Source organism: Azolla caroliniana, unplaced genomic scaffold, assembly GCF_043228905.1.
Source record: "Azolla caroliniana isolate FFs.n. ecotype wild unplaced genomic scaffold, voAzoCaro1.0.p SCAF_11, whole genome shotgun sequence".
NCBI classification, from domain to species: domain Eukaryota; kingdom Viridiplantae; phylum Streptophyta; class Polypodiopsida; order Salviniales; family Salviniaceae; genus Azolla; species Azolla caroliniana.
Genome location: NW_028230446.1, coordinates 19,309,325 through 19,328,419, shown reverse-complemented (window position 1 = coordinate 19,328,419; position 19,095 = coordinate 19,309,325). Strand labels below are relative to the sequence as shown.

Sequence of the window (19,095 nt, the reverse complement as noted above, 5' to 3'; positions counted from 1 at the left end):
TGTATGAATCATTGGCATACATATTGATATAACAATGACATATGTAGTTCATTTGACTTATTATAGCCTTATACATAGGTCTCTCTCTCTCTCTCTCTCTCTCTCTCTCTCTCTTGGCCATTGGCAACCAAGCCCACATCCGGACATTGGGCGGCCAACTCGGACAAGCACTCGTTGAATGCGTATTGGCCCCGCCCGGTCATTACCATTAAATGTGATAAGTCCCGCCTCTTCAAGTAACCGACGAGTCAGTTGCATATGCCAGATAACTCATTCTTTACTCTCCTTCCTATAAATTATGGTGTTGAGTCCTATCCATATATTACATCAGAAACAGGGCAGTTGATAAATGAAGACTCTCCCTCGTCTAAATTGGAGGTCCACTATAAAAAGTTGTATCATTGAGATGGTTGACATTAAACTTGCTATGTATTGATGTTAACATAAAGAAGGGGGTGTGTGGTATTCATATGTATGTGGAGTCGATCAACTCGATTGGATATAAAGTGAAGTAGTCCATTCTATAAGCAAGGTTTCGTGAGGGCAAATATCAGTTGCTTTAGGCATTGCGAGGTAACGTACATTTGTGAAGCCCATCAAAAGCTATAATAGAATTTAAATAAATAAATAAATATATTATATGAGCATATCATTAGGGGTAATGATTTATTGCTTAACTGTCGTGTGACTGTGTACATGGTGAATGACTTCATAAATTATTTGTTTTTGTCCATGAGATAATTACGCTTATAGTTACGAGGCTTTTCTCCCCCATAAAAGCTTTTACGAACTCCTCTCTTTCAAACCACAAGGTTGAAAAGAAACACTTTCAAGACATTGAGTAGCAAAGAAAAATGAGAAAGCATTGTCATTATACATCAAAGAATAGCATTTGGTCATCCCCCACAAATGATTGATCATAAAGTCATGATGTTAGCCCAATTGAGGTTCTAAAATTCAAGCATATAATACAATGCAAAGTATGGTAAAGAGTTGCATTCTAACTTAATGCTTTGGCTAAATGTCTTTGACAATGGGTTTTCTATGTTAATTTTAGATCTTGCTTAGTCATTTGGTAGTAAACAAGGGGAAATAAAACAAGGCTATATTTCAAGCAATGAGGAAGCATTGCCTTTATAGGAGTTAATAGTGGTAAGTTGTGTTATCATTTGATTTGCTTAATTACATATTAGAGTTACTCATGATGTTAGTTACCAATTAACGATTTCCATATAAAAAGTAGCATCTATTCATTCTTACTTAGCTAACAAAAGTTGGGATTACAAGGGATACATGTCACTTGGTGTCTGGTAGTATCTCACCCATTAATATCCTATAATGCGATTGTCATGTTCCTACAAATAAACATCCTGTCTAGAGTCCTTTCATACTTCTATTGAATGTAAATGACCAATACACTCTACCAATGGAACTTACTCACCTTCACACACCTCTAGGATAACTATTCTATATTAGACACACCTCCAAAAAACTTTCTTAAGAATTAAATTTGGCCTCCTCTCTATGCATTGAGGAAAAACCACCTAGAGGTGTGAATCAAGATCGTAGGTAAGCAACAAAGGTGATTGCAATAAATGCGCTTGGGGTTATTGAATGAAATCCAAGTTTATAGTGATGGTAGAGTGCAAATGGTAGAAATGACTCTGATTAGTAGGGCGAGAGAGGAATGTCAATAATTAGCCAAACTTGAAATGGTAAACTCGCAATAACAACATGTTGATGATGTTGAGAAAATCCCAAAGAAAGCAAATTACAGGTATGGTTGAGTGCAATTGAAATCAATTAGGAGAAAGAACGAAAAAGAAGGAGCCCAATTGACCCAAGGAAATTAGCACTCCTAGAAAATTGTACACTTCAAAGACATATGCTACATACAAGAATCATCTTTCATAGTTCCTCAAGGTTGATTAGTTCGAAGGATATTAGGAGCCTTGTGCTCCCTTCATCACTTTTTTAAGTTGAAGAAGCTCTCCAAACTCCTTTCTTGATTTCTTAAATATGTCTATAAGAACTTATAGCTCTAATCCCTTTCACTTTTATACTTTGAAACACTCTCCTCCTTTTAGAGAATTTTTTGATGCCTCTTTGTCCTTTTGTTTATAATGATGATATAGGTGTTTAAGTCAAAATTGCAATTTATACATACAACATTAGGAGCACCATAGATGTGAAAAGTCTACCCATGATTGAAAACGAGTATTTGCAATCTATGTGAGTCATCATGGATGGGCAATTGAGCCATGTGATTCCACGATTTTACATTATTACAAGCAATGTTAACACAATGAAAATATTTGGAGGGTATATACAATCATGAATAAAGATAGAGCTAGCTAAAGGTCACTTAAGAGGGCCTTTTGTGGCTCTTGTTTATGTATGGAGCATAACAAGGTGGATGGAAGAGGCTCTCCACTACGAGATTTTAAGGTAAGTGCTCTCAAGCCTATTTTCATTTCACACACAGGGAAGCAAGCTTGTCCAACAAAGTCATCTTTGCCGTAAGAATCACTCTCCCATGCCTCTAGCCTCAATATTGCCATCTCAGGGACTACAGAAAAAACACGAACACAAAAACCATTCAATGATATAATATTATAATGTATATAAGAAAAACGTCAAAATTCACTGACTTGATCAAAAGGATGGATTGGTAACCTTATGTGATTTACGATAAGAATGTAGTGTGTTCTAATCCTAAGAAATGTGTTCGAATGTTAGGTTCACCGTGATGATAATAAAAACATCTTTCTATTTCGCACCCGAGGTTTAATGGGTTTGTGATTTAATCCTCATCCATGGGCTCATAAGAAAAGTTTGAAGAAGAAGTATAATGATTATAAAGGATAGGTTATGTGCTCAAATCCTTCATGGGCTTTTGTTTTATTTTATTACCTCTGATTTGGAACTCGAATTGCTCATTTTCCCAGCTTGGGTCCTTACTATTATGGATGACTGCTGTAGATTTCTTGGCTTTGTCTAATGCCACACCATCTATGGCGACCTGACAACAATCATATTCATACCATGAGGTTAGTGAAACCAATAAGGCACTTTTCATAGGATTTATGTAAAGTGCATTTGAAAATAGGTATTCAAATTTAGGGTTTAGATACTGCATATAGGTTCAGGTTTAGGCTTTACATATTAAACATTTGGGTTTCAGGTTCCTCGGTTTACATCCTGTGCTTAGAGTTTATGAAATTCGTATTTGAGTATACATATTGTGCTCTCTTACCATGTCGGCAACAATATACAGAGCATAAAGTTTGTGAACACTCAGTCAGTCCTAGGATTAGTGCTTAATGCGTAGGGTTTACATAAAATTATAAGGTTTATATAACATGTTTTGGGTTCAGAGTTTCAATAGCATGTTTAGAAATGACTTTCTAGAGATTACATGGTGTGTTTAGGGTTTAGAGATATAGGGACCAACCTTTACATATAAGTCTGGATTTCCTGAAAACCGATCCTTTACTTTCCAATTATTCCCCATGAGGACCTTCACCTGAACATAAGAACAAACCCACTAAGAAAAAGACACATAACCATCCATGGGGGTTTTATATTGTCTATATATGTTTTTTCAAGCGTTTACTCGCCGTAAGTAGAAGCTTGGGATCCATATTGTGCGTGTTGCTATCGTTTCCTGGTAGAAGATATTGAGGTTTCCTCACATAGCCACACCTTCCATTTTGTTCGAATAAAGCTTGGGCAATCCACAATTGTCGATCCTGACCTTGGAAATTGAGGGCTGCCAGTTGGAACCCATGAGCCCAAGCAAGAAATGGGTCAGGATTCGATGAATCAAATCTCAAACCGAATGGGTACATTCGACCAAGGTTGTTGTACGAAAACCTACATTAATAATAAGAAATGAAGTTGTTAGATTGGCCATATAAGTGGAAAACATGTATGTTATCGGAGAGCATGGAGAAGACTAGCATTATACTTGATCATGGAGCTTGCATTTTCTTCGGCCATCTTTTTCACTTGCGGCTCGCTTAGATTAGCCATAATGGATCGATCTCCAGCAACTAATTGTCCATCTGGAGATTGTTCCATCTCGTCGATCTTTTGAGAATAGATGTAAATGAGATCTTCAAGATCTTGTACCCTTGAATGTGCATTAGAAGAGGAAGGTGTGGTTGTTAGGATTGTATTGGCAGCGGACACAATATGGCTTGCGACACTCAACTCAACTCTTGCAAACTTCGTAGGGGATGTTGGTGGCGAATCTTCTTCCGGCCCAAGTGGAGACGGAATAAAAAATGGGAATGTGTCAACCACCGTATTTGGGTCCACGACAGCCTAACAAAGGTGCCAACTAGTTCAACAAGCTTATATTGCTCATGAAAGCATTTAATGAGTTATTCAAGAAAGATTTCCAAATACTTTGTGAGTTTATCCATGCCAAGTTTATTCTTTAAACGCCTTCATCTTAAGGTTATTGCATAAGCTAGGTATGAATGGCCAATCTTTAAATGATAGAAAAGGGCCAAAGGTGGGCTCATTCATTTATGGATGTCCACATGGTTGGACATAGTCTAGATGGTTGAAGAATCATGTCTGGACACCACAACAAAATATTACTTTTAAGCTAATTATTATTAATGTATGGGTACCCAAGAACCACAGTGGAAATGGCTGTTCAAAAAATGCCTCTATTATTCTGAGAAGTGACTAACATTAGAATGTGATGCTGAGTGGATTAAAAAAGAACAAAAGAGAATATGAAGTTATTATTTAGAACATAACGTGACATGAATGAGAACTTTCACATGGAGACATGAAAATGTCAAAACCATGCCCACAAATATAATTAGCACTATTTGGGCATTATTAAAATAATTTATCACTATTACTTGTCTGAAGTAAGTTTCTCTCTTAATTGTGGTTCTCTCATAATTTTCTTCATTGAGTTTCTACTAGGCCAACATCTTGGCATATAATAATCTTTTTAAGCCTCCAAGTTTTTTCAATTTTTTGTAATGTTTAGACAATTGAGACATATTTGTCAATCTGGTTGGGCAATATGACATTTTCTTGGCAATTATGTGATGATAAACTCAGGTAAGTAGGGGCTTCTCAATCTTATTTTAACTATCACATGGGCATTTCACATGAAATATATCTTAGCAGAAAAAGGTTTGTGTAACATTGTGTTTGGAGGTGATTCAAGGACAATATTATCTCAACGTTTGGAAGGTCAAGCTACATCTTCCATGATCACCCATGATAGGGGTATGGTGGTGGTGGAGCTAGAGTGGCTTGTGGAAGCTTATGAAATGTCACTATTGTTTTGTAATGAACAACATAAGTGCCATAGAAAGAGATGTAGAAGCATTACTCATACCAAAGGAAAATCAATAATGAACAACTAAAATTGGGTTTCCTTTGCAAAAGGAAATGAAGATAACACGTATATTACTAAAACTACGACTATGAGTTAGCTACATTTCACAAATATTCCTATGAGTGACTTGATTATTGATAATGGAGTTCCAATAACATATGACTACATATAGATTATGTTTCCACCTTCAAGAATAATCCAATTTATCACACATAAGATATAGGTGTTGCATTCATGAAAAAATTGTATTAGTACCATGGATGCTGAACTTATCATAATTAGCTCGATGTATATACCCTTATTTATATATGTAAAAACAAAGCATTCTTTGAGGTGGTTCTTCACTATGTAGTATGTCGATACAAGTGAAACATTTGTTTTTGATATGGATGGTTAAGTCATCTTAGTTATAATCACTTTATTTATTTACACAAGTCAAGGATTGTAGTTAAGTTTCCCATCATAAATGAGAATTTAAAATCAATTTGCTAAGTGGTCAATGTCCCAAGCCAATGTTGTATCGTCTATCTTTTCCATTAGATAACAATGTTTGAACGTAAAAAAAAAGTGGTTTGTTACAATTACTATGGTTGAAGGTGCACCAAATGGATTTGTAAACAAGTTTTTTGAATGGAGATATAGAAGATCTTATATGCTTCACAACCTTTGGTTTTATTGTGCCAAAGCAAGAGCATTAACTTTGTGAATTATGAAAAGTTTTATGTAGATGAAAAAAGATCTATGAGATTTGCATCAAAAGATTCATTCTAATTTCTCATTTCATGTTGCCTAACTTTGGATCCAACTTTTAATATTTTGAGTGCATTGTACCCACTATCCTTGATGTGAATGCCATTATACTTATAAGTTATAGATAATTATGTGCCCATATTCAAAGGGTGAAACTAGAGTTATCGGCATCATCTTTTGTGAGATATATGGGAGAACTACAACATTTTCCTGGACTAGAAATTTAAGAAGCAAACGCTATCTCTTGATCAAAAGTAGTTTATATTGCTTTTATTTATTTCAAATTTAGAATGGAAAAATTGTAAAGTTGGTGTTGAATATAGTTATGTAAATGTGTTATGATGAAATATCATCAAGCTATTGGTGCTCTACTTTACTTGACTTTTTATGAAAGTTAAAGTCTCTTTTGTAGTTTAATTATTGAGTCCTTGTTATGGCTCAACCAAAAGGATACCATAGTAATGTAATGAAAAAATTGAGATTTCTAAAAGGAACTTCTAACTTGGATTTTTTGCTGAATTATGTGACTTTGTTGATTCTAAATATGAAGGTGGTCAAGAAATATCAAAATCCACAATATTTTTGCCATTGCCACCATTTCATGATCAAGCTAGAAAAATCATTTTACTATGTTGAAATAGCCAAGTGTGGTTGTTGTAGTCTTTCATGGTCAAACCAAACATATCAAAGTTCACTCTCATTATGTTACATAATAACTTATAAAAAGAACCCAATGAATGTCTTATATATCCACCACCAAGAGTATAGTTTAATATTTGCCAAACATTAGCTCTTGAAATGCATTCTTGGTGTGAGAGAAATCACGTAATCATGAAGGGGGGATGATGATAGGATCTGATATTTCACCACTTCTCTTATCTGAATAAGATGATAATCCTAAGTTCTAACCATTCTTCTTATTTTACTTTATTAGAGTTGAATGTTATTTACTTTACCTTTACTTTATTCTTGCGAAAGTGTTATTGGAGGTTTACTTTGCACCACAAAAGAGCCATCTACTTTGGCTTGTTTTAAGTGGCTTAGGAAGCCCAATTCATTTGTAATGGGTGTTTTTTGGGTACTACTAATCTATTTTGATTCGTTCTCATGAGTAAGGTCTCGCTTAATTTTCAATTGGGCCAACAAATGTCAGCATATGTATAAGATTACAACGCCAATAATGGGCCCAATGATTGGACTCGAAAGTTCCTTGATGACTACAGGGTTGGATATAAACCTAGGGTCTCATCATTCATGGTATTTAAAGGATTGCCTACCTTTATGTGCACTTTGTATTTTTGGCATGTCATCTCAATCATCCTCAATGGTACCAACTCTACTACTATTGTAGCTTACCAAAATCAATCCATTAGTTTTTAGATGATGACATGTTTGGACAACAATGGTTCATGTGTAGGATGGCCTATGTTTTCAAGTATATTGAGGGATAGTTGCCTTTCTATTATCTTTGGCCAAAAACTTTTTAATTCCATGAAACATTTATGGTATTTAAAAGGTCATTTACCCTTATGTGAGGTCTTGTATCTTTTGGTTCTCACCTTCACATGAATAGCTATAGTATGGCTCCTCATTTTATCAAAGCTCATAACCATATTTTGTGGTGCACAAATGAGGATTGTCCATCCACGTTAGCAAGCCACTACTTGGTTGTAATTTATGGGCATAAGAGTTTATTTGTCATCTCTTAGGATATGTTATTTCATATATCTTGCACATAATTCTCAATCAAACAAAATGTATCATACCTGGGCATGCCATGTATCTTTTGGCGGTGTATCTGATATTATGATTTTGTGCTTAAGAAGCTCGGGTGATGCAAATTGGATTGGTGGTTTCTCATTTGATGAAGGTACAAAAAGCTTATCGCCAAATATATCTCGCATTTTCTACACACATTCATATAATATCTTACATAATTAGTCCCATGTTGCTAAACCTTGAAATGTAGGAAATGTAAAACACCAACGTTTAAGCTTACAATTGCTGCCTCATTCTGAAGATCTGGGCCCATATGATCTTCAATGGTTATTATAACAGGGTAGTCGGACGTGACAAAAGCATTCTCTTTGATGGCAATCAAGCATTCCTCGAACGACACCGACTTTGTGAGGGTACTATTGAATGTGGGAGGAAGAAAAGAAGTGACATGTATAAGTACTAAGATATTGAAAAAAATCGTGACATGTCATGTACATGGCACATAAGTTGGTTGAGCTTACTAGCCATGTAGCACTTGAATGCCACCATGAACATACATATATTAAGTGTTTTTTGGACTTTCTATACATTATTATTGGAACACAATAAACAAGCACATAAGCTGGTTCCAAAATTTCACCATGGAGCATCATCATGACACCATGAACACAAATATAAGTAACTTGGTCCAACATAGTTAAATTCCATTTTGGAGCACCATAATGATACCATGAACATACAAATAAGTGATGGCCTAACTTAGTGGCTGAATTGGAGCACCATTATGAGTCAATTACACACAAGTTGGTTGGACTTGTTGGCCATACTGGACCATCATGATGATACCATGAACATACATATAAATGTTGGTCAAGGTTAGTTGCCACAATAAAGCACCATCACCATGGACATAGAAAGAATGTTTGGTCAGTCATACTTACTGGCCATGGAACACCTTAATGACTCCATGATCATCCCAACAATCGAGCTCGATGACTCGACAACCATCGAGCAAAGCCTTCTTGATCATCGATGTTCCCGACTTCGATGTAAGTTGATTCCCAGTGAGATAGGAATTGTGGCTCGCGTAGATGAAGTAATCTGACATGGGCCGAGACATGTCGTGTGTAGGCTACATGTATTATAATGTCATGAAGATTGAAATCAGTCATTGTCATTAAAAAGGTATAATTGTAACTCCATCAAAATGCCAATAAATCAAGTGATCATTCCAATCCTTGTGTCATGATTGGCATGGATCTATATATATAACATTACTATTAGAGTAAAACATTTTTTATGTTCATGGAAAGGTAATCAAGTGGTGATTACAATCCTTGTGTCATGATTGGCATGGATCTATATATATAACATTACTATTAGAGTAAAGCATTTGATGCGAATGGTAAGATGAATGGATTTGACTCATGATTCATGACTTTATTAGATCCATTATATGTTAATGATTGAAGCAATGAGTAATTCTGGGTTCGTTAGTGATTGATCAAATTCAATGAAATTCTCAACAAAGATTTTGCATTTAATGTAGGTCCATGGAATCTACTATAATAATTATTCTTGTTTTGGTTGGAAATGTCATGAATTCCCACCTTCTCTGATGGCTTCATCAATGGATTGAGCTCTGGGTCGAGCAGGAACTGCAGGAATTCCGTGGAATCCAACGAATCGAGACTGGAACCGGTGGCATTAGGAGCATCAGAATGGCCGCGAGATCGATGGAATTGGATGATGAGCGAAGACGCGAGCTCCTCCTCGGTAGCATATGAAGAGTCATGGCCGTGTGATTCTCCTTGTGAGGAGGCAAGGAAGCCTGCAAGTTCTGAGGCATTGACACTTTCTTTTCCGTTGGATAGTCTTGCGAAGAGATCTGTTAGGAACAGGGGAGCCATGGTTTCTCTCTTTCTCTTTCTCTTTCTCTTTCTCTTTCTAATGGAGACGACTTTATATTAGTCTTTAGACAAGGACCATAATAATATTGTTCCTAACTACTACTAATTAACTACATACTACTACTATTGTCCTTGTCCCGAGAAACCCTTGTCGGGTTATCGACCAAAACATGAGTGGGAAAAGGATTTGGAGTATCTCGTGCGAGAATATTCTCTCCACTTCCGAAAGGACTTACGGTTCCATATCTTCATGCTTATAATATAGCCTTACAATATAGCATGACCAAATATTTTGTTCACTGATCTGATCGGCTTGAGTTGTGTTTTCCGTACATTGGAATGATATTGCAGACTGCATGTCCGAGCCTTCCTACATGCAAGCATCTATGTATATATTTCTTCCCTTGTAAATATTTACAAGCAAACTCCACATATTTTAAGAGTTGCAATCATTTGGCATTCTTCTCAATTTAGTGTTGAATGAGTCAGATACCGTTTCCTACCTTAACAAGTGCTAAAAGCTAGTAATGTGCTTCCATGTTAGCATTTCCAAACCTATTTCAAAGTTGTTGAGTATTTATCTTTGAGACTATTAGCTATATTTAACACTTAGAGACTTCTAAGAAATTTATGTGTGGTAATCTTCGAATGATCGAGATTAAATGGGAGGTTTTCAATTGACCCCGACCCAAAAATGACTAGAATAATTTGCAAGTGTGCAAATTTTCGTCAAAGTGAAAGTTGCATAATTTCACATGGTTGGCTCCATCAAAGTTAAAGAAGAAATGGAATGATATTGAACTAGGATAATAGTGAGTCATTTGGATAAGTGTTTGATTCATCTACATGGAAGAGGTCATCAAATATGTCACTCTATGAGACAATGTAGACTAATAAATGTTCGAGGAACTATAGAAATCAATCATGTTTATCGTGCATTGACTCCTCTCCCTAAGCCCTGTGAAATTATACAACTCTAGTTATTTATACACATTTCTAAGGTGTTTGTTGAATGAATAGTAAAATCTAGATTCTTTTCATCATGTGAAAGGCATTTGTAAATATATAATGTTAGTTAATAGAAACACAAGAAGACTCGTCAAATTTGCGTACTATCACATTTTATTATTTCACTTGCCCAACCATACCTACGTATTTATCCCTTCCAATAATTGTAGGCATGATGTTTTATAATAATAATAATAAACATATGTACCAATCCTTCAACATTTTGAAGTTCTAGCTGCAAATTAGGACGAAATTTTAATATTTATAAAGAAAGGTGGAGAGAGAGAGATGGGTTATGTTTGATTTGGTTGTTCTCGTAACTTACGTTTGAAGAATTACCTTTACAACAACTACTCTTATGACACGGGAAAGGGTTTACGTTGCGCCATAAAGATCTTGGGTGTATCAAGGAAATTTGGCAATTTCCGTAAATAAGCTTTTCAGCATACCTTTTCCTCGAAGGTGTTATGTGTATGTCAAGTTTCAACTACTATTACAACACCTTAAAGGGTTTACCCTCTTCATAAAGATCCTCACTATTGTAGTAGAGTCATCAATGTGTTTTGGTATTATCATGTTTACTTTCTCCAGTGGATAAGATTTTGGGCACTGTGGACCATCTGGACAACCCACAATAATAAGGTCTTTGATTGAAACCAACTACATGAATTTAGCGTCTTTAGCAATCCCTCAAGCAATCTTTGTTTGATTGTGTGCAACTTAGAGGCATCACACTGCAAATTTACACTATTTACTTTGAGTGCTTCTAAACTCTTTAGTGTCTAATTGACACTTGTATACTTCTCTTTATTCTTTGTGGGTTTTCACGTCACTTTGAGGTTTCCTACTAGTAATAAAAGTGCTACTAAAAAAAGGTGTTGTGATGTTGTTTTAATATATGTGTACTAATTTTATGAAAAGACAGAGACGCACTAAATATACAACTACTAAGGATATATTGTAGAAGTCTTATATTGGAGTGTGATGTGATGTACGTACAAGAATACATTATATATAAGAGTGAGAAGATTGCATTTCTATTGTCGAACTGGATGCATTTCATAAAGTGACTCACTGATGTTAAAATGTTTGTGAAACCAAACATTTGCATAGATGGGACGTACATTGGCAATTGCTATGTGATCATGTTATAAGATACAAATATTCCTCCTTAATACATGTCCTCAAACGTTTATTAATTGACACTTTGCAATAAAAAACTACGGGAATATTAAACCTACAATATAAGAAAAGAAATCGTTTTGAAAGAAAAATATGCCCATAATTGCCAGAAATCATTACATGGATGTCACTAGAAATTAAGAGATTGAACTTTCACATTTTTTGCTTAGAAAATTATTTGACATGCATAGTAATGGCCTTTCGGCAAACCCAATTGAAAAGTGAACACAAAAAATTCAAAAGATAAATGAATGCATATGAGTTTAGGGACGTGCAAATTTCTTTCACTTTTGAACCCTGCTTTTTTTTATCACATTGCTATATACCATGAATGTACAAAGGGGAAGTTGTATCTAGTCTTGTTTCATTTATCTGTTTTAGAGGGTCACACTCCCATCCCACCCCAATGGGAGGGATCACTATATTGCCTTGCACGTAAAAGTTGGGTAGTATCTTGGTTATATTACCTTTATTTCTGTGATTTTTGTTTTGTTCACGTTAACAAATTTTTTTTGTAAAGATATCCTTTTCATTAGTACATATAAAGCAATTTATATTGTTGTAATTCTCAAGTGATCAACAGAGGGAACAACCATCTTGGAGGCTGAAAATGCCAAAAAGGGTTACCATTTTCCAAGGACAAAAGTGGGCTATCTTTCCACTGAGTAAGAAACTGAAGGTGTTGAGCAATTTATTTATTTATTTTATTCTTTTTCAAGAAAGATACACCTTAGTATATTACTTGAGAAATGTACATATGTATAGAAAACAGAAGGAGACATTTCATCTCACCTCTATTGTAATACAAAAGTTAATACCAACATATGATCAAATAGATGATATCATATAAGAAACGACAATAAGACAATCTTTTTGTCCTTTTAAAATATGGATCATGACCAACCAAATATTACGTACTATGTCAACTAGTGAGGTTATAACTTGATGGAAAATGAGAGAATAACGAAACTTCTGAATGTAGCATATGGTGGTAGTACTCTGTAACTCCCATAATGGTTACATCTCCTTCATTCTTCTTAAAAATTGCATGGACACTAAAGGAAATACACGTCCTATTCCGGAATTAGTGCTTAAAAGTATAGTCCATAATCTCATTATCATAATTAAAAATAGAGTGAGCAAGTGATGTCCAAACCGCCATGCCCCAAGTGGTGTTCATGTTAATAGTTAGCCGGTTGATTTAACAAAATGTTTCCAATACATCAAGTTGGTGTTATATATCATCCAAAGTATATCCGAATAACATAACATCATTGACATATAAGAATATAAAAATAAGCTCATACACAAGTGTTACGGGCATGACCATATAATATCCTGTGGTGAGAATTTACCGTAGTATTCTATACATGTAGATAAGTGTGAGGGTTAAACGAGAATGTAAAGAAGGGGAGGATTGCTTTTAATCCTCGGGATTGAGACAACCCATTAGGCCAAGTGTGAACTTGCCTGGGGGCCTTGGGTTTCACTATAAATAAGAGGCCTAACTACCATCATTTGATCATCTTGTTGACTACGTCGAGACTCTGTCTTGTGGTGGGTCAACTCTTGTAGCGAGCGCGCTAGCACTAGGTATGACTCGACACCACGACGGTGGTATGGGACGCCGATCGAGGCTCGAGTCCGTCTTGATCCCTTCGCTTGGGGGTGGTCGGGTTGATTGACACCCTTCTTTCTCTCTCTCCTTTCTATCTATCTATCTATATTCTATCCTTATCTAATGCTTACATTAGTTCATGTCTCTAATAACAAGCATTGAGATATCTAATCCTTCTATTTTTGGAAGCGTTGTTTACTATTCTTATAGTTTATTGATGCATAGGCAAAGAGTGTTGGAGAGAGTGGACATCCTTGGTTGGCCCCCCATATTGCTCAAGAAGCACTTTACAAAACCACTATCCACTTTCGTTTGGCACCGAACTTGCTCATGCAATCATGCTACTATTGTTATATACTCCAATCATTCTTTTCCAAAGCTCACTCCTTGATACATTGTCGAAAGCTAGTCCACAAGACAACACTAAAACATTTACCCTTGAAATTGACTTTCTTCATTATAATTTATTACCCTTAGATGAAATGTTTTATTCTAAAGCTTACTTCACCTAGTGCTTGTTTGTGATGTTGTTCAACCCATGATCCAATCTTTTGTTTCATGATAGTGTTATATGACCATATCAAACTAACTATGATAGCTCTATAGCTAGATAACAAATTTTGATTTCTTCATTTAAGGATTGGTTTAATCTAGTTCATAAGCCAATCATCTAGAAAACCTTGCTTGATAGCTTGATCCACGATAGTTGCTATCCATAGGTGACTTTGTTGTCTACTCCATTTCAAGAGCTCAATTGTCATTGAAGTTGCATTAGACATCTTTTTGACCCCTCTATTAACATCTTCAATACACACATTGCATTATATGGTGTTTCCATACTCGATAATATTGACATTATCTTGTCATGCATATAAAACTTACATGTTCCATCTCCCATTTGGTGAATTTATCAATTATATCCTCATTTTTGCCCTTGTGTTGTCTCCATGATAATTTTGGTTGTAGTTTAAATATTTGCATTTTTCTTCATTTCTTCCATTTGATAATATTGCACCTTATTTTTCAAAGTTTAACATTGTTCGGTATTGATACAATGTTAGGACTTTTTCATCTTTATCTTTTGCAAGTTTAAACATTTTGATATGAACCGTGCATTCTTTATCAAACCACCCACTACATGGGAAACTAGTCCACTCACACATGCATGGAAATTTTGATACCCTGCCTTGACAATGACATCCTTCTATTGATCCCAATTTGTTTTCACATCTTTAACAAGGGAGAGGTTTATGACATGATTCTCAACTTCATTAGCTTATAGATTAGGTTCTAATAGTAAGACACGATAATGTACCTCTTTTCCTTTTTTAGTCTTGCATGCAATTAGAAGCCAATTTGTTTTTTGAAATCTTAAGCATGTATTTACATGGCCATTATCTTGAAGGGAATTGATCGGGCCACAAGTAGTAAGAGCATGTACGAAATTTGTAATTTGACTTGAAGAAACATCATGAGAAAGCAATTTTGGACGTTTTCAAACTTTTCTTGAGTAAAGTTGAGATGTTATTGTCCCCATACTCCAACCCTGTAGCGAAATGTGTTGCCAAAGTGTCAAGGAGGTAATCCTTAAGAACCTAAAATCTTCATAAGTGTGTATGCTCTCAAATTTATAATAGCACGCTTTCCCACATTCTTGCTTCTAAGAAACAAATAACACATTCATCCCATCTATGATTGGAAAGAACCTGAAGTCCAAGATATTTAATGTACAAAATACATGATTTATCCTTATTTCGAGTCCGCATAAACAAAACATTCATTATAAAGCCATTCAAACTCAACTCCTCCCTCCCCTCCCCCCCCCCCCCCCCCAAAAAAAAACTCCTTCAATTAGTTATAAAATTTTACAAATGAGACGATTATGTACAAATCCCTGTAGGGACGCGATAGTTCCATCTTATGTGGATGCCCACTGACTCAAGAAAGGGAGAGGACGACCATTGTTGGATGAAGGCTATTCGTTGTCTTTCAACTCCATTGGAGCCGACCTTGAGGCCATCATATGGCTACAATTTCACTCCATATCTCTTGCAGTACCTTTGTTCGATGCGCAGTTTGGTTGGAGAAGCCCCGTCTACACCGTTGTTTCCATATATTCATCCAAAGAGTTATTGGGCTGACCAATTCCAACACAACTTGAGATTTGTCATTAAGAGGAGTTGAGTGGACATTGCGGATGGTGGAGAAAAAAACCTCTTGTGCTTTTATCACCAAAGTCATCCCCTCTTCCTGATGCTCGTATCTGCCAACTAGGGTCTGCCATGATAGCCAACATATATTTCCCCACTTGATTGAGCCTTGCACTTGGCATAATTGCAACAAGCGGCCAACCCCTCGCCATATTCGATGGGACATTGGGCAGTCCCACAGAGCGTGTTGTATTGATTCTACTGCATTTGGGCACTCTACACAATTAGGAGAGTTAAGGTTCCCACGTTACCATGCTCCCATCGGTAGGGACTTATGTATTAATAGCCATTGGAACATGGTAATTCGCCTTGCGTGTTGTTGTTTCCAGATTTTCTGCCAAAACTTGGTAATAATTGTGGGAGGAACTTGAAATGTGTGCCAGACCTTCGCAGCAGCCGGCTCTCGGGCGGTTTGAGCGGTTTGAGCGGTTAGAATGTGGTGACCCAATCTAGTTGTGAATTGGAAGAAAGGGATGGGTTTGCCTCCTTGCCCCGCGTAAGGATCACGACATGTCCATTGCGAAGGGTCCCAACTAACCTTACGTAGCCATGTGTTTTCATGAGTACATATGTGCCAATCGGGTTGTACTTTGATCGGATCAGGATCTACAATCCATTTATGACCAATATACGCGAGTACTCGAATTGTGTTATTATGTGTTGGTGTCTCAGTGTCTCACAATTCAGAGCCTTTGATCTTGTCTAGTGTTCCCCTACCTCTCAAGATTAGAGATCCCTCCTCCTCGTGGCCTATCCATTTCTCCATTGTCGTCCTTTGAGTAGCAGTTTCCCTAATCAGTAGAGCATTAATGATTTCCGATCTCATAGTCCATCCGCCCTTGATTCCATGGAGTATGTTGGCTTGATCTTGTAGTGGCAGTGACATAAACCTTCGCCAACATTCTATACTTTTCTCTGAACCTTCTGCAATGTATCCCCATGACAACCCCTTACGTGATCCCAATAGTTGATTAGATTCATCCTTGATACATGGGTTCCATAGGATACGTTGATTGAGCCAGGCAGGTTCGGAACTCGATTGATCACACTTGAGTCCTCGTCTAATGTCACACCATGCCTTCCACATGGATGCATTGAATCTATCCTCCAATTGGCGGGAAAACCTAGGTTTTAGATCCATGTTTAGAATCCATCCTGTTTGGGGGGCCCAATTGACCCCTTTTCGTGGCCTAAAGTAAGCAAAACGTAACTGCAATAGCATTTTCCAACAGTCATTTCTTGGTTGGAGTCCTCGCACCACAAATTTGGCAAGTAATGCTTTTGATTGTGAAAGGGGATCAATAAGACCCAATCCTTCTCTCGACTTAGGCGTTGTGAGTATAGGCCACACCACCTTGGCGCGAGTTACATGGTGTTCCTTACTAGACCAAATGTAGTTGCGGACCAGTCGTTGAGTCTGATGTATACTTTCCTTGGAGATTGTCCAACATGATAGATTGTACGATGCTGTTGCGAGTAGTACCTGGTTTGCCACTATGACGCGACCTGCTAGCGACAATGATTTTGAACTCCAATGTATCAACTTTTGTTGAATGGAATGGATAACGGGTGCAATCATAGTCTCCAACGGTATGTTGAAACCAATTTGGAAACCCAAATATTTGGTGCTCGCTCCTTGATTGATCCATTTGAAAGTGGGATGTAGGTGCCACGCCGGATGTGTTTCATGAGAAAGCCAGAATTCGTGCCAATTGATCATGGCATTGGATCTCTTGCAAAATACGGCTAACCCACTTTCTATCTTTCAAACTTATTATGCATTACTTTGAGTATTCACAAACATATCCTTCATTTTTTGAGCTATATAAGCTCAAAATACGGCTAACCCACTTTCTAGTAAACTCAACTTATTATGCATTACTTTGAGTATTCACAAACATATCCTTCATTTTTTGAGCTATATAAGCTCAACTTATTTTGTAACTTTTGGGCATCTATAAAGTATTTTGCAAAAAGCACCACATTGTTTGCTTATAACAAAAGCATGATAACTACATTCCCAAAAGTAATTTATTCCATACCATCTTACTTCACAAGCCTGTTGACCATTTGTTCCAATTAATCAATGGATAGACGAGGAGAATTTGTGAGAAATATGTGTAGGGTTCGGGTCAAAATGACATTATGTGGTTAAGTTTAAACTTTTTATTAAATGGCTTGGTTTCGTTTCAACTTTTCCCTAAACTAATTAAAAAATTAAATAAATAAAAATATACTAAATTAAATAAACATTCATGTTAAATCAATTAAATAAATAAATAAGCATTAATTAAGCTATTAGATTAAATAAACATTTAAGTTAAGGGAATTAAATAAATAAAAAGCATTAATTAAACATGAATTTACATACATTTAAGGATAAAAAAAAGTTAGCCCAAAAACCTATAAACCTTTAAATCAAACCGCTTAAACCTATAAACCGATAAACCCCATTTTCAAAACCAAACCGAACCGTTTATTTATAATTAAAACGAAACCAAACCATTTAAATATTTTGGAACTTATAAACCTTTAAACCATGGGTTGACGGTTCGGTTCTGTTTGAGCCGAAACCGGGCCCATTGCTAGAGGCTCCATTTGCTTAAAATATACATAAAGCTCTTCTTCTTGTTCTCGAGGGGAATCACTATAGGAGGTTACTGGCCAGAATTTCGAAATAATGAGGAAGGGGTACGCGCGGGAATTTCTTGAAAATGGGAATGGCGTGGTCTTGTAACAGAAGAAACTACCGCCGCCGCCGCCGCCGCCCGCCGTCGCCGTCAGATTATGATCATCGATGCTTTCTTCTCCTTCTTCTGCAATTGTGCCGTGAGAATGTAATCCTTCCCTTTCTTCGTTTAAGTAGCTGATCTTACGCCATCGCCATCACCATCACCATCACCACCGAAACTTCTTCTCCTTCTTCTGCAAATGAACGGTAAGAATTTAGCCCCCTCTCCTTCCTCGTTTAAGAAATTAATCTTTACATTTTCATCTACGTGAAATTAAATTGTGAACGGAGGAATTCCATCAGAGACCTGTACTTCCTCCCCCCTCATTTCCTGTAGTTCCGAAAAAGAAAACAACGACAGTATTGTTTTGCGTAACCTAGAGTAAATAACATATATCACCGGAAAAAGTTTCCTTTATTTGATTATTCACCTGACTAAACCTTTCCGCTAATTACTAATCTCCGTTGGAGAAATCGCAGAGAAATTTCCTCTTTTTCTTTGAGCTATATTGTTAGTTATATATTTTTCTCTTCTTTTTTATTTCTCTTTTGCAGAACCTACCGGAAAATCCGGGTGCTTTCTGTTAAAATAG

At 36.4% G+C, this 19,095-nt stretch overlaps 1 protein-coding gene across 1 annotated transcript; it reads right to left on the bottom strand.

Moving 5' to 3' along the window:
- Nucleotides 1-2,185: 2,185 nt before the first annotated feature.
- On the bottom strand, nucleotides 2,186-9,806 carry LOC147858335 (phosphoinositide phospholipase C 6-like). Its single transcript, XM_087327268.1, has 9 exons — nucleotides 9,454-9,806; nucleotides 8,785-8,975; nucleotides 8,124-8,259; nucleotides 7,891-8,031; nucleotides 3,971-4,329; nucleotides 3,621-3,876; nucleotides 3,455-3,526; nucleotides 2,914-3,022; nucleotides 2,186-2,569 (listed from the first exon to the last, which is right to left on the bottom strand). Exons 1-9 carry the CDS (start codon nucleotides 9,751-9,753, stop codon nucleotides 2,355-2,357), a joined length of 1,779 nt encoding a protein of 592 aa, XP_087183394.1. The 5' UTR covers nucleotides 9,754-9,806; the 3' UTR covers nucleotides 2,186-2,354.
- Between the last annotated feature and the right edge of the window lie 9,289 nt (nucleotides 9,807-19,095).